Source organism: Centrocercus urophasianus, unplaced genomic scaffold (genome assembly GCF_019232065.1).
Source record: "Centrocercus urophasianus isolate 14NV4802_14NV808 unplaced genomic scaffold, USGS_Curo_1.0 seq_48, whole genome shotgun sequence".
In the NCBI taxonomy this organism is placed as follows: domain Eukaryota; kingdom Metazoa; phylum Chordata; class Aves; order Galliformes; family Phasianidae; genus Centrocercus; species Centrocercus urophasianus.
Window position 1 is genome coordinate 1,248,921 of NW_024885066.1, and position 12,783 is coordinate 1,261,703.

Below are 12,783 nucleotides of genomic sequence, written 5' to 3' on the forward strand. Positions count from 1 at the left end.
TAAAGGAGTTGTGCCACTGCAGCCATCACTGCAGGCTTGTTCTTAGTGGCTGGCTCAGGCTGCAGCTTTTAAAGGAAGCTAGGGAAGTAGGACTGTGCCCAGCTGAGAGCAGCCAGACGTGGTTTGGGTCCTTTTCTTTGAAATTAGCCTTCCTGGAAGTCCTGTAGCCCACAGGTGATACCTGACTCGCTGGCATCAGGCCAGTGCATATGACTGGAACTCCCACTGTCCCTGTCTTCTTTTTGCTGCCTTTCTCAGAACACCCTGCACCTTCCCACTGAGTTCTGACGGTTGCCTTGGTGTTGTGTTTTGCTTCCAAGAAATGCCTTCTTTTTCAGGGAATCTTTAAGAAGAGGAGAAGCTGCTGAAGAGCCCACATCCACACGACCACCTTCTTGTGTATAACTGCCATCTGGTATCATCTGGCACATCGTAGCAAATTCAGACACGTTTGCAGAAGATGGTTGAGAAGGAGGTCTTAAATAGCAAATGTCCTCCTAGCACCACTTAGGTTATTCTGATATACCTGCCATGGTCCGAGTTATTGCCATCTTGCAAAGACACCTAGATGGAAAGCTGCTAGTCTTTGTGCTGACTTTTGAGGAACTGGCCAGTAGAACTGAGTTAACATTGCATGTGTTAATTCTGGTCATGGCCACATACAGAGGCTTTCCTGATTAATTTCTGGACTCTGCTGTGTCAGTTCCTGCCTGAGGTTCCTCATCTACTTCTAGATATGTCTAAGAGGAGTGAGAGTTGAAAACTGCAGCATTCCTTCTGGTGGGTAAGTGATCTCTGTGTCATGGCAGGGCAAGTCCTTTCCGAAGGGAGGCACAACCAGCAGTTCATCCTTTTATGATTTTTGCTTTTATGATTCCAAAAGCTTGCAGAACCTTGTTCCCAGTTAACCTTTCTTCTGTAGGCACAGCAGAGTATTGAGTTACTTTGATAGCAATTCCACTGTTCAGCAAAGATGAGGGAAAGCCTGGAAATAGCCTTTTGAAACAGTAATCCCCATGTCTGCTTCAGTAGTGCTGCTGGTTCAGTTCAGATTTTGCAAGTTATTCTGATACTGCTTGCTTGTTAACAGGTCAGAAGCGTTATCAGCTGTGAGGGTGCTTCATGCTGAGCCCACTGTTGATTGGATCCTAGCAGCTGACTTCACCTTTCACCTGGGCTGGTCTGGCTGGGACCCTGCTTGTTGATTCCTGCTTCTTGTCTGAGGAGCTCTGGCCTCTTGCTTGTTGTAACATCAGCTACAACATCAGTAGTCAAAGCTTAGGACTTTGAACGACAAGCAGGTCATGATAACTCAAGGAGTGCCTAAAATCAGTTGTGCCTAAAATCAGTTGTGTGTCTACCCTGAAAGGTAATTCTTCAGGCAATTTTTATGTTTCCCCAGTTAGAGTGGACACCAGAGGAGCAGGTGGACAGCTGTGCTACCTGGAGGTGTTTATGACAAGGTGTGACTTCCTCCCATTGCCTGAAGCTGAACAGTTCAAGCCTTGCTTCTGACTTCTTACAGCACAGACATCATGTGCCCCTGTGACTGCCACTGCCTCTGTGTCTGCTTCACTTTGCTTTCTTCTAGCCAAGCCACATGAAGATAAAAGGAGAAGAAATCCTGAGGTCAGGAGCCCTGGCACAATGGAGAGTGCTGGTACCTAAATGTCTTCTCTGCCTGAGCCTGCAAATGCTGTCAGAAGCCAACGTAATGGCTGAGATTGGCAAAGGAAGAAGATGAGATCCACAACCCCAGGTTGGCTGAAAATAACTGGTAATACCTGATGTGGCTTGAATGGTGCTCTGCAGATGAGAAAACCAGCACTGTTTTCCAAGTAGCTCTATCCACCAACTGTCACCTGAGCAGAAAGGACACAACAGAATGACATTTTGTCTCTGTGAATTACTGCACGGACAGAAAGCAGCTGGCAGCCCTATGTGCAGGGGTGGAGGGTGTCCTGAGCCTGCAGGGCCTGACTGTGAGCATGGATATGGCCTTTTGGTTCAACGAAGATCTCAAAGTGTTGTTTAGGATGTGGCACAGCTGAGAGGTTTGCCAAGGGCTCAGTGAGGTACCAGTCCATCTGAGGGATGGCAGAGAGAAGTTCACAGACTCACAGAATCATAGGGCCTGGAAGGGACCTCTGGAGGTTCCCAGACCAACCCCTTCCCCAGAAACAGGTTCCCTAGAGCAGGTTGCACAGGAAAGCATCTGGGCAGGATCACCTTCCTTGCCCTGCTGGCCTTGTTTTAAATGCAGCCCGAGGTGTGGTTGCCTTTCTGTGCTGAGGGCACATGGCTGGCTCATGCCTAGCTGAGCAGCACCCCTAAGTTCTTTTGGTGGGGCTGTGCTCAGTCCTTTTGTCCCCTAGCTTGGAGTACCCAGCTGCAAGACTTTGCACTTGGCTTTGTTGTGGGCCAGAGCTGCTGGGCAGTGGTGCCTATGCTCACTGTCCTATTCTGACCTGGTCTTGCTACGCCCTGGTGATGACCTGGGGATCCTCTTTGTCACCCTGTCACCTCCATGTGATGCTGAGTACCACAGGGCAAGCAGCAGAGAAGCCATTTATTGAGTGCTCTGAATTTTTTTCAAGATAAATGCAAGACTTTGCATACAAACAGCCCATCCTAACCAGGGAAGATGGAGCCAAAGTTCTGGTGGCTCTTATCAAGCCTGTTTATCTCTGCTAGCACCAAAAAAATCTCTTGACACTGCAGTGACTGGCTGGGAATGCTTCTGTGAGATGCTACACATGACATCTACCAGCGAGTACAGTGGAAGTGGAAATGACACAGAGGAATGTGTCTTGAGCAGCTTTTTCTCTGCCAGGAGACAGCAAGCTTGAATCCCAACTCATAGGATGGCTTGGGTTGGAAGGGACCTCAAGGATCATCAAGTTCCAGCCCTCCTGCCCATGAATGCTTCAGTTGAGCTGTGCTGTGGATATTGCTCTCCTTTACATGCAGCACTGCAGCTGATAGACCTTGGCCAACTGGCTGGTGCCCACCGAGCTCCTCCTTCACTCCTCCTCAGCAGGAGAGAATCCTGTGAGTTCAGGACAGTGAGTTCACTCACAAATAATTGTCATGAGGTAAATGGACTCAGCTTGGGGAAGGCACTTTCTCTCTTCTGATTGCTTTCTGTCTTGGATTTGTGCCACTTTCTCAAGGTTGTCAGTTCTTTATGGAAGTCATGAAGAGGAACATCCAGTATGTTTATTACAGAGAAGTGGGATATCTGGAATTTAAAGCAGAACTTCAACCTTGAGCAAATATCTGAACCAGAAAGTCATTTTGAGACTTCACTTTTCCCCTTTGGAAGTTTCAAATCCCTTATCTGAGACTTCCATAACCTTTAGGTAGCATCAGGTAAAGCACATCTGCATTAGTGCAGCTTCCATACATCCTAATAATCATAACTGTTAGCCACTGTTAGAATAGTGTTGGACAACCTGCAAAAGGTGAGCAAGCCATTCTGTCAATGACCAGCCTCCAATTTCCTTCAAAATCTCATTTATTCCACTGTTGTCCACTGGTTTTCTACTCCCTGCTTCCATGAGCTATGTTAGCCATATGATCAATACAGAAGTATTTCACTATTGGCCTGGACTTGAATGCAGTGGTTCTGTTGGGGGTTAAAATTCCACCCAGAATTGGCTCTTTGCTCCATTCTGGTATTGGTAGGCAAGTGGAGATACTGGTGAGGTGCTGCAACTTCCTGAATCCAAACTGAATTGTCTTCGGACCCACTGACCCTTAACATACAAAGCAACATAATGAAAATGTTGACCTCCCAAAATATTATTCAGGAGGAAAGCCTTGGGATCTCTCCAGTTCAGTTTCTCAGATTAGTTTAAACCTCCAAAACCCCTTCTGCCCCAGTTTCTTCTATTTTCATTATTATTTTTTTTAATTATATATAATGAATCCAGGGTCCCATTCATTTCAAGTTCACTGCGGTGCTTGTAGCAAGCAGAGGGCACCTCTGCTGACCCCGCAGCCCTGTCAGGACCTTGCCACATACAAGTGTGTGTTTCCTTTCGCTTGCTGTGCTCAGTCCCAGCGCAGGGGCTCAGAAGTTCCACATGATTTATGAGAAACGCCGTCTGCTCACCGCTTCCTCTTTGGTTATGTGGTGTTTATGGTTGGTTGGGGTTGGGGGAAAGCCAATCCCACGAAAAAGCAACCCAAAAAACAAAACAACTTTATGGAATGGTTGGAATCAGAAGGGACTGTTGGAAGTGAAGCAAGGTTCTGATAGAGCACGTAGCCCAGGGCAGCATCCATACAGCTTTGGGACCTGTCTGGGCAGCCTGCTGCAGTGCTCCTCGTTGGCACAGCAACACCATGTTCAGATGGAACTTCCTTCACCATTTCTTATAAAAGGGCTCCTGTCCACCCTGTCTTTTGCAGCTGTGTGGGACTGATGGAAGCGCTCTGACTGCTGGCATTGTTAGCCAACAGCAATTCCTTGGCTGATATCACTGGGCCCTTCTATCTGATGATAGGCTCCACACCTTTCTCTTTTGACCATTTTGTTTTGGCTGCTCCACATGCAGAAGACAACTCATGGTTGTTGGTGTTGGTGTTGTTGGTGCTGGTGTCAGCTGCTTCTTGCTGACCAAAATCCAAGTCGAGACCAACACAAACTCAGTTCAGCCTTTGAATTTATATAAACCATTTCCAGCATCTTTTTTCCTCCGTATGTTAGTGATGATAACAAAAGGTGCTTTTTTCCTCTGGAGGAAAAGAGTAATTGCGTTCACCTTCCTGTCAGCAATCTGAGCCCAGAGGATTGTGGCAACTTCCTCTGATGCAAGTCCTCTGCTCTGCCCTCTGCCATTTGCATCTTTGGAGCTTCAGGGGGATAAAAACTAAAACGTGAGCCCTGGTTGCCCACACTGTGCTGTCCCCCATACTGGCACAGTGGGATCTGCTGGTGAGGAGCTCCCAACTCCATGTCCTGTGGCTCCATAGCTGCCCTCCTGTCTGCACAGCAAGGCGCTGCTGGGCAGGACCCCTCTGTGCTGAGATCAGAGGGGGCACCCAGTGAGGGCTGTGTGCCTCAGAGCCACAGTGGTGTCACATCCTTCATGGGGAAGTGAGGGCTGAGCACAGATGGGAATGAGGCAGTTTCGGTGTGCGTGGAACCAGTGGTTCCCAGGGCCGTTGGCCTTGTCCTACAGGCAGTGCTGGCAGGAGGAAATGAAAACACTGGGTCATTCATTCCACTCGTTTATTCAGCCCAGAGCTTTGGGGCTGACGAAGCCCTGACAGCTGTTTTTTTCTTCCTGCAGCTGCTCTGTGGCTTCCTACAGGCATCCCAGCCCTCCTGGGCCCACTGCGTGTGCCAACCTCTTCCCCTCTCCTGAGCCCCATTGGATGAAATCAGGCTGAAGGCTGAGCTGCCAGGAGAGCATAGCAGATGTCGCTGCCCCAAAGCAGAGCCGCTTACCCCACGGCCTATCATCAGCTGGCCTGGATGTGTCTTGCCATCTCCTCACTCCCCACACAGCGCTGAAGAGATGCTCCTGGCCCAGCTCCTTCCTCCTTGACTCCAATTTGCCATTGCAGTCAGGCCTGGCTCCTCACTGCAGCTCAGCAGCCTGCAGGCCGGCTCACAGAGGCTTCTTTCAGGCAAGATCTGGTGTGGTTTTGAGCTGAGCGTGGAACCACCTCCTCCACCGTGCTTACAGTCTCCACGTCCAGGGCTGGACACCTCCATGACCATTTCTATTTTCTTAAACTTTCCAGAGAGATGGGGACACTGGGTCCCAAACATCCTGGGGCAGACGCACTCACCAGCATCTCTCTGGAGCATGTTGCCATGTGTTGCTCAAATGCCATGAGGATCAGGGGCAGCTGGACCAGCAGCCTACAACAGCATCCCAACAAGTGCCCATGAGCAGAGCTATACAAGTGCTGGGTTTCCTCTATGCTGACTCTGCTTCATTGTTTTTCACAGGTGTGAATGGCAGCCTCAGCAAAGAGCAAGAACAGCCTTCAGTATCTTCTCCAACAGTGTTCACTGCTCCTGAGCTTTCAAGCAGCTCTGTGGCATTGGTTTTGCTGGCTTTACTAATTATCACTGTTCCCTTTAGGCCACTGTACATTTTCCTGTATGACCTTATATGACCTTATATATTTAAACATATTTTTCTCCCTTCTGACTTTTAACCTAATTCTGTTTCCAGTCTCCCTTCCATTTTTCCCCAGGCTGGCAGCACAGTGCAGGTCTGCAGACGATGAACAACATCTTCAGTGGCTCTAACCATCTCTGACTCTGACTATCTAAGTCTGACACAGAACCATACTATCCTGTGATGACCTGCTCTCACCAAAGCTCTGCAGATGCTTTGCGCCTGTTACCTGGAGGCATTTTGGCCTCTGACTCACTTGCAAGCTCCTGATGTCCCACCTGCCTTTCTTTACCCAGGGGCTGTGAGGCACTGCCTGCAGCACCCCATTCCTGGAGGTGCCCAAGCCCAATGATAGAGGCCTGGGCATCCCAACCTGGTGCAGGGCCCCCAGCCCACAGCAGGGTTAGGGCTGGGTGGGCTTTGAGGTCCCCTCCAACTGAATCCATTCTGTGATTGCACGATTCTGTGAACAGAGCATACTGAGTGCTGTTCTAACACCAGGTCACTGCTGGCTGATCAAGAGAGGCTGCTCCTGCTGCCTGGCTGCACTGAGCGCAGTGTTGAACCCTGAGTTCAAGAGGAATATATAGAGAAGGTCCAACAAAGGACGACTAATACAGCTGGGAGGCTGGGTTTGCAACACAACAGGAGCATTTTTGGAATGGGCCAATGGCCACATTTGTAGCTTGGGATATGCAAGGCTGAGCATTAGGGAAGCATTTTGTATGGGAGAAGGAATGCAGAAGGACAGGAGGTCTTCATCTTCGTAGGCTGTCCTGGTCTTGACACAGCCGACCTGCCCTGGTGCCAAGGGCAGCCCAGCTCCAAGTGGAAGATCTCAGGATGTCCCTACTGCTGTGACATTTAAGGCATACTGAAGTTGCCCATGTACAGGACTCACAGTGCTGCAGCACACTCTTTCCATCGGATCGCTTCTTCCTGTTCCAATGGAAAACACAAGTGCAGCTGATTTCTGTAGCTGGAATCGGAGCAGAGAGAGGCATGATTTTGTCCATCATCTCTTCAAAAAACTTCTCTTCAAGTTTTATTTCCACACTCAGGCCCATCTTCCTGCTGTTCCTAGCTTGCAGTTTCAGTTTTATTCATCAGCCAAGTTGGAGGAAAGCTGTAACAAAAAGCTGCAGATCTGGATCAGGTCTGGAGAGCTGGAGCTGCAGATCTCCAAAATGCTGTTTCCATCTCAGCAGCCTACTCGGGTCGGTGTGTGGGGCCAGTGGCCCTGGGGACCAATGCTCAAAGGCTTTGGTGAAGGATGGGGTCTGTCTCAAGGGGAGAATGAGCCGGATGTTGCTGCCCATCCTGGAGGCTTGTGGCTCTGGCTCCTGCCTTGCCCATGGCTGAGGCTGCTGCACCCACACGTGGCGTGGTGCACCATCAGTGTAGTGGATCCCTTGCACAGTGCAGGGGACATTTGTGCTGGGGGCAAATGGGATCTGAACACCTGGAGGTGAGCAGGCTAAAGGTGCCTGTGTGGGTTGAGGGCAGCCTGGGCACAGCCTTTTTTTTTTTGGCTCAGAGGTGCTCTGTACGGACCCAACCTCTGCCCCACAGCACTGTCTGCCTGCCTGACCTCAGCCACAGAGCTGTGTATGGGACACATGAAGTGGGGACAGCCTGGGCAGGACAAGCTGGAGCATCAGCACATCCAGGGAAACACCGTAGCAAAGCTGGGGGCTCGTGCCTTCAGCCACTGCCAGCACTGGCAGAGCAGGGCTGGGAAGCATCAGGTTGTGGTGGGTGCCAGGGTGTGGGTGTAAGGAGGATGTCAGCACAGAGCGGAGCGCTGCGGGAGGAGAGGGGTTGTGGCCAGAGAGGGAACTACTCCTGTGAGAAGCAGAAGTGAAAAGCACACAGAAGTCAAAGCAGAGCACAGAGCTGTCTCCTACATCGTTCACTCCCTGCAGAGTGACCCACAGCACCCAGCAGTGCGGGCATGGAGCCCCTCTCCTTCCAGGAATACATCTGCTCCCTGGACGCCGCCACCCTTCCTCGCATCCTCAGGATATGCTCTGGTGTCTACTTCCAAGGTGAGTACTGAGTGCCCACATCCTCCCAGGCTCTGCCACCTCCCCACATCCACTCTCAATACCACCGCAGCCTGAGCTCTCCCCTCCTGCCTTGAAGATTCCTTGTCAGCAGGTGCTGGGGGATGGCACACATATTTGTGCTGCTGCCAGCTGCTTGTGCCTGAGGCAAACCTTTCTCCTTTACAGCCAGCACCCATTCAGCTGAGTGCCCCAGTGCTGCCAGGAAGGCGGTGGGGCGACAGAGGCCATCTGAACTCTCACCCAGGCAGTGAATCCCCTCTGGGTGGTGGCTCTGGCAGGGTTGGTGACTCGGTGGCTGGAGAGAAGTGGGATGGCACTGCTCCTGGCCCCAGCGCAAGGAGTGGAGCAAGAGAGCAGCCTCACAGTCTGATCTGAGCTCTCTGCTTCCTCCTGGGCTGTGGCCACAGAGACATCTTAGGTAAAGGTGAAGTCCTGATGCTGCTTCAGCTGATAGCAATGTTGTGGGTGAAATGGAGTCAGAAATAACCAAATGCTTTGGCTAGATTTCTGGGCCTCTCAAAAATGCTGGAAATGCACTCTGGGTTCTTGCCTGCTGTGCTATCAGCAATGTGGCATTTACCAGCTGGACTTGTGGAATTTGTAGCATTTCTTGATGTCACACTGACTTGTAAAGAGAAAGCAGTTGTGGTGGGATAACGCTGCTCAGTTGGGATGGATGTTTAACTTCCCCGAAGACTTCCCTCTTCAGGAGCTTTGCTTTTCCAATCTTCCTGATTTGCCCAGCACCTCTCTCCGACAACTGAGAGCCTTCTCACCATGTCAACACTCGTGGGTGCAGCCCAAGTGATGCTGGCTGCCCACCCCACACAGCTGTGCTGAGCTCCACCATATTCAGCCCTCAAGGTGCCCTGTCCCAGCTCCACTCATCCAGATCTCCAGCAGCAGCAACAGATTGTGAGGTCTTGTGTGACCAAAAACAATCTCTGCCCACTGGTAATCAAAGCATCTGGGCCCAGAATGAGTCAGCTGGGCAGAAATAACCCCATTTCTGACCAGCTTACAGCTGGAGGTAGGTTTGGTGCTGGCAGCTTCCTGCACCACTCCTGGGGTTCCCATGCTGCTGGGTGAGAGCTCTGCATCCCTGTGCTCTGCTGGGAGGCAGCGGAGCAGCGGAGCTGGCACACCTCCACCCCCCAGCTCACAAACAGGAGGTGCAGGGGCCACACGGGCTGCAGATCCAGTTGCTGCCAAGTTTGTGACGGGTCCCTCCTCACCCCACAGGGTCCGTATATGAGATCTCTGGCAATGAGTGCTGCCTGTCAACCGGGGATCTGCTGAAAGTCACGGCCGTCACACTGCAGAAGGTTATCTGTGAGAACGTGCAGACGGGGCAGAAGACAGAGCTGCCACCGACGTTTAAGGGTGAGCAGGGCTGTTCTGATCTGGCCCACTACCCCCAAGCCCCACTTCTCCCCATGGGACCCTCCTCCCCAGGAGACCTTTATGGCCACAGGGGGCTCAGCTTTGCCATCCCGCAGGTCTTTTCCAGCTCTCTTCATCTCCGTCGCCATGTCCTACACCACAGGGACCCTCCCGGCCAGGCAGCAGGCAGAAGGGCCTGACCCTGCACCAGGCTGTGGGGCAGAGCGGTGGGCAGACACAACCCCTGCTGTGCCCCAGCATCAGCCCACATGCCTTGCTGCTGAGCCCTGTATACGAGGTGCAGGCCACCATGCACTGTGAGTCCAGTTGCAGAGTTGGGAAGGGTGCTGAGGGTGGAGGTGCCAGGTTTGGTGCTGGGATACAGGCAGCGTGTGAGGCTGCAGGGGGGGCGGTTGTGGGGAGGGCTTCTCTACGGCGTGGAGCGAGCACAAAACCAGGGCGGCTCTGCTCCTGCAGTGCGCAGGGACCAGGTGAAAATCCCCTCCACGCTGGAGGTGGACGTGGAAGACGTGACGGAGGAGTCTCAAGACATGCACTTCGCCCGGCCACTGCTGCTCAGCGAGCTGCTGGGGATGGAGGAGGTGCTGCCGGCCCAGGCCGAGATCCTGGAGGGGCCCCACAGCGCCGCCATCTTCGAGAGCTCCTGGGCCTCCCGCCTGCAGAAGGGGCAGCGGCTGCACATCCACGGCTGCTCCCACTCCTGGAGGGTGTTGGCCTCGGCCCGCAGCAGCGCCCGCCGCTTCCTCCTCTCCGGTGCCTACCAGGGCCAGTTCCGCCGGCGGCCTCGGCAATTTGCCGGGGTGCAGGAGCTGGCGGCCGGCCTGCAGCCAGGCCAGCGGCTGCACGTGGTGGTGACGCAGGACTGCGAGGGCCGCGGGGACGACGTGCCTCCGCTCAGCGTGGGCGACCGGCTGGAGGCCCGGCAGCTGCTGCAGAACGCCGGCAGCACCAGGCTCTTGTGCCGGCGCCACAGCGAGGAGGAGGACGGAGAGGATGAGGAGGGCGAGGAGCTCCTGCTGCCGCTGGACCTGGGGGGCAGCTTCGTGGAGGAGGTGTGCGACAGCAAGAAGTACGGGCTGGCCGAGCTGCTGGAACGTCTGACGCTGCCGTGCGATGTGCGGGTGGTGGTCACGGATCCGGCGCTGGAGCGGGACGTGTTGGGTTCCTTCTCCTCCCTGCGCTTGGAGGCCCGCATCTCCCAGCCCTTTCTGCTCAGCAGCTTCTGCGAGGAGCCGGATGAGGGCTTTGAGATCCCGCCCCAGTGGTTGGACCTCTCCCTCATCCTCACTGGGGAGCCCGTCAGCACCCAGACCCCATCTGCGCACCGCTCCCACGTGGAGGAGCTGAGCGAGGCCTTCTACTACCAACTGCTGGCACAGCTGCCAGGCGGTTCGGCCCCACCACCCCCACGGCCCCCCAAGCCGAAGGCGGCCGGTGGGAAGGCAAAGCCACGCACAGGCCGTGCCCAGGGCCAGAAGAACCAGGCACACCCCAGAGGAAGCTGCCCCCCGGCCCCTCGGCACCCCGCCAGCCCCCAGGCCCACCCGGCTCCTTTGTCGCCCCTGAAGGCAAAAAGCCTCCCTGTCCAGCAGAGCACCCCCAACAAGTACAGCCCGTGCCCCTACAGGCCGGCAGCCCCACAGCTCCATGATGCTCCTGGAGACACAGGTGAGGGGATGCAAACGTCACTGGGGGTGGGGGATGTTTTCCACCGGGGGCACTGATGTACCCACAGCTGTTCCCAGTTGGATGTGGGGTAGGGATGAACTGCTGGGGGACTTGCAACCGGGCACCAGGTTACCCCCAGGGTGATTTCTCCATTGCCTTGTCCCAGACATGGACCACAGTGTGAGGGGAAACAAGGCCTGGCCTCCTCCCACGAGGAGATGAACGTGGCAGACAAACAGTTCACCTTGATCTGCCATCAAATGGGAAACATTCCTGCCCCACAGACTGCAGGGACCCATGGCAATGGAAACTGGTGTCTGCCGGGGCAGAGCAGCTGCCACCCCACTGCAAGAAGCCCTCTTCCTTCCAGGCCTTTGGCCGCAGATCACTGGGACCATTGCTGTGTCCTGGTGTGAGCACCCCTGTGGGCACATCACCAAGCCAGGGAGGCGGGGGGAGCAGCCTGGGGCACCCACTTGTAGGATTTCTGCCATAATCCAGCTCCAATTACACGCACTGTCTGTGCTGTTCTCCTCCAGATGTGAAGACAAGCAGTGATGAACACGATTATGAAATCATTGAAGGCAGCATCCAGAAGACGATTCGCAAAGTGCAGGCTATTCTTCCTTTTTAATCCTCTGGTTTCTGAAGCTGTCCAGGCTCCAACTATTCTTAAACCTTATGTTAAATTAATGCTATTAAACAAAGGCTGAATACAACCTCAAGGATCCTCAGATCCACAGCACAGCCTCTATTTGCCTCAATATGTGCCCACTTTGCTCAAATGCAAGCAGCTCACACGCCTGAGGAACAGCCAGAGGTGCAGAATAAATCCTCCCTGCTCTGCTATGGGGGGCTGTCATGCTGTGGATCACATCCTCAGATGCTGCCTATGGGACTCTCCAATTGCACCAGAGCAGCATACAGTGGGGCAACCATCCTGGGAGCTGAGCAACCACCAACATGGCACTGAGATGCCAGCCAAGGCTTGGGGACATTAATCTCACCCAGCTCCTTCTGCATTAACATCACCCACACACTTGTAGAATAGCATGGCTGGAGCCCATGGCTGTGCTGTGCTCATCAGCATTTCAGACTGAGAAGTTCTAAGACAAATTCCTTTCTTGTGGTCACTCTGTTGGAATCCACCAGAGGCCACTGAAGGCTTTCCCTACAAATCCCATCCCTATCAGAGAAGGCACCACCAGTCACCAGGAGCACCAATACAGGGAAATTTCCAGTCCCAGCTGCTTTAAACTATAGAAGCAGGTACAAATCAGAGCTGGAAAATAAACTTTAAACTTCATTTATTAGCAAACTGCTGTTTGGGCTTTTTTCCTCTCCCTTTGTGTAGCTTTGGGTTCAGATTTGTTGCGTTGTTCCTCATCTGGGAATCTAGGGCAGATTTACAAGGCTGCAGAGATGATCTCAAGCCCTTACTAGGACATGGGCTGGTTTCCTGCTTTCTTTCTTGCTCTGTTTCTACTCTGGGATTTACA

At 53.2% G+C, this 12,783-nt stretch overlaps 1 protein-coding gene across 3 annotated transcripts; it reads left to right on the forward strand.

The window, feature by feature from the left end:
- Positions 1 to 17: 17 nt before the first annotated feature.
- Positions 18 to 12,602, forward strand: THEMIS2 (thymocyte selection associated family member 2). 3 transcript variants are annotated; one of them, XM_042834618.1, is made up of 6 exons: positions 18 to 784; positions 1,091 to 8,191; positions 9,455 to 9,595; positions 9,712 to 9,912; positions 10,073 to 11,284; positions 11,824 to 12,602. In XM_042834618.1, exons 2-6 carry the CDS (start codon positions 8,098 to 8,100, stop codon positions 11,916 to 11,918), a joined length of 1,743 nt encoding a protein of 580 aa, XP_042690552.1. In that variant the 5' UTR covers positions 18 to 784; positions 1,091 to 8,097; the 3' UTR covers positions 11,919 to 12,602. The 3 variants fall into 3 exon arrangements, with proteins under 3 accessions (XP_042690552.1, XP_042690553.1, XP_042690551.1); XM_042834619.1 differs by having other exon boundaries at positions 1,403 to 8,191; XM_042834617.1 differs by having other exon boundaries at positions 18 to 8,191.
- Positions 12,603 to 12,783: the final 181 nt, after the last annotated feature.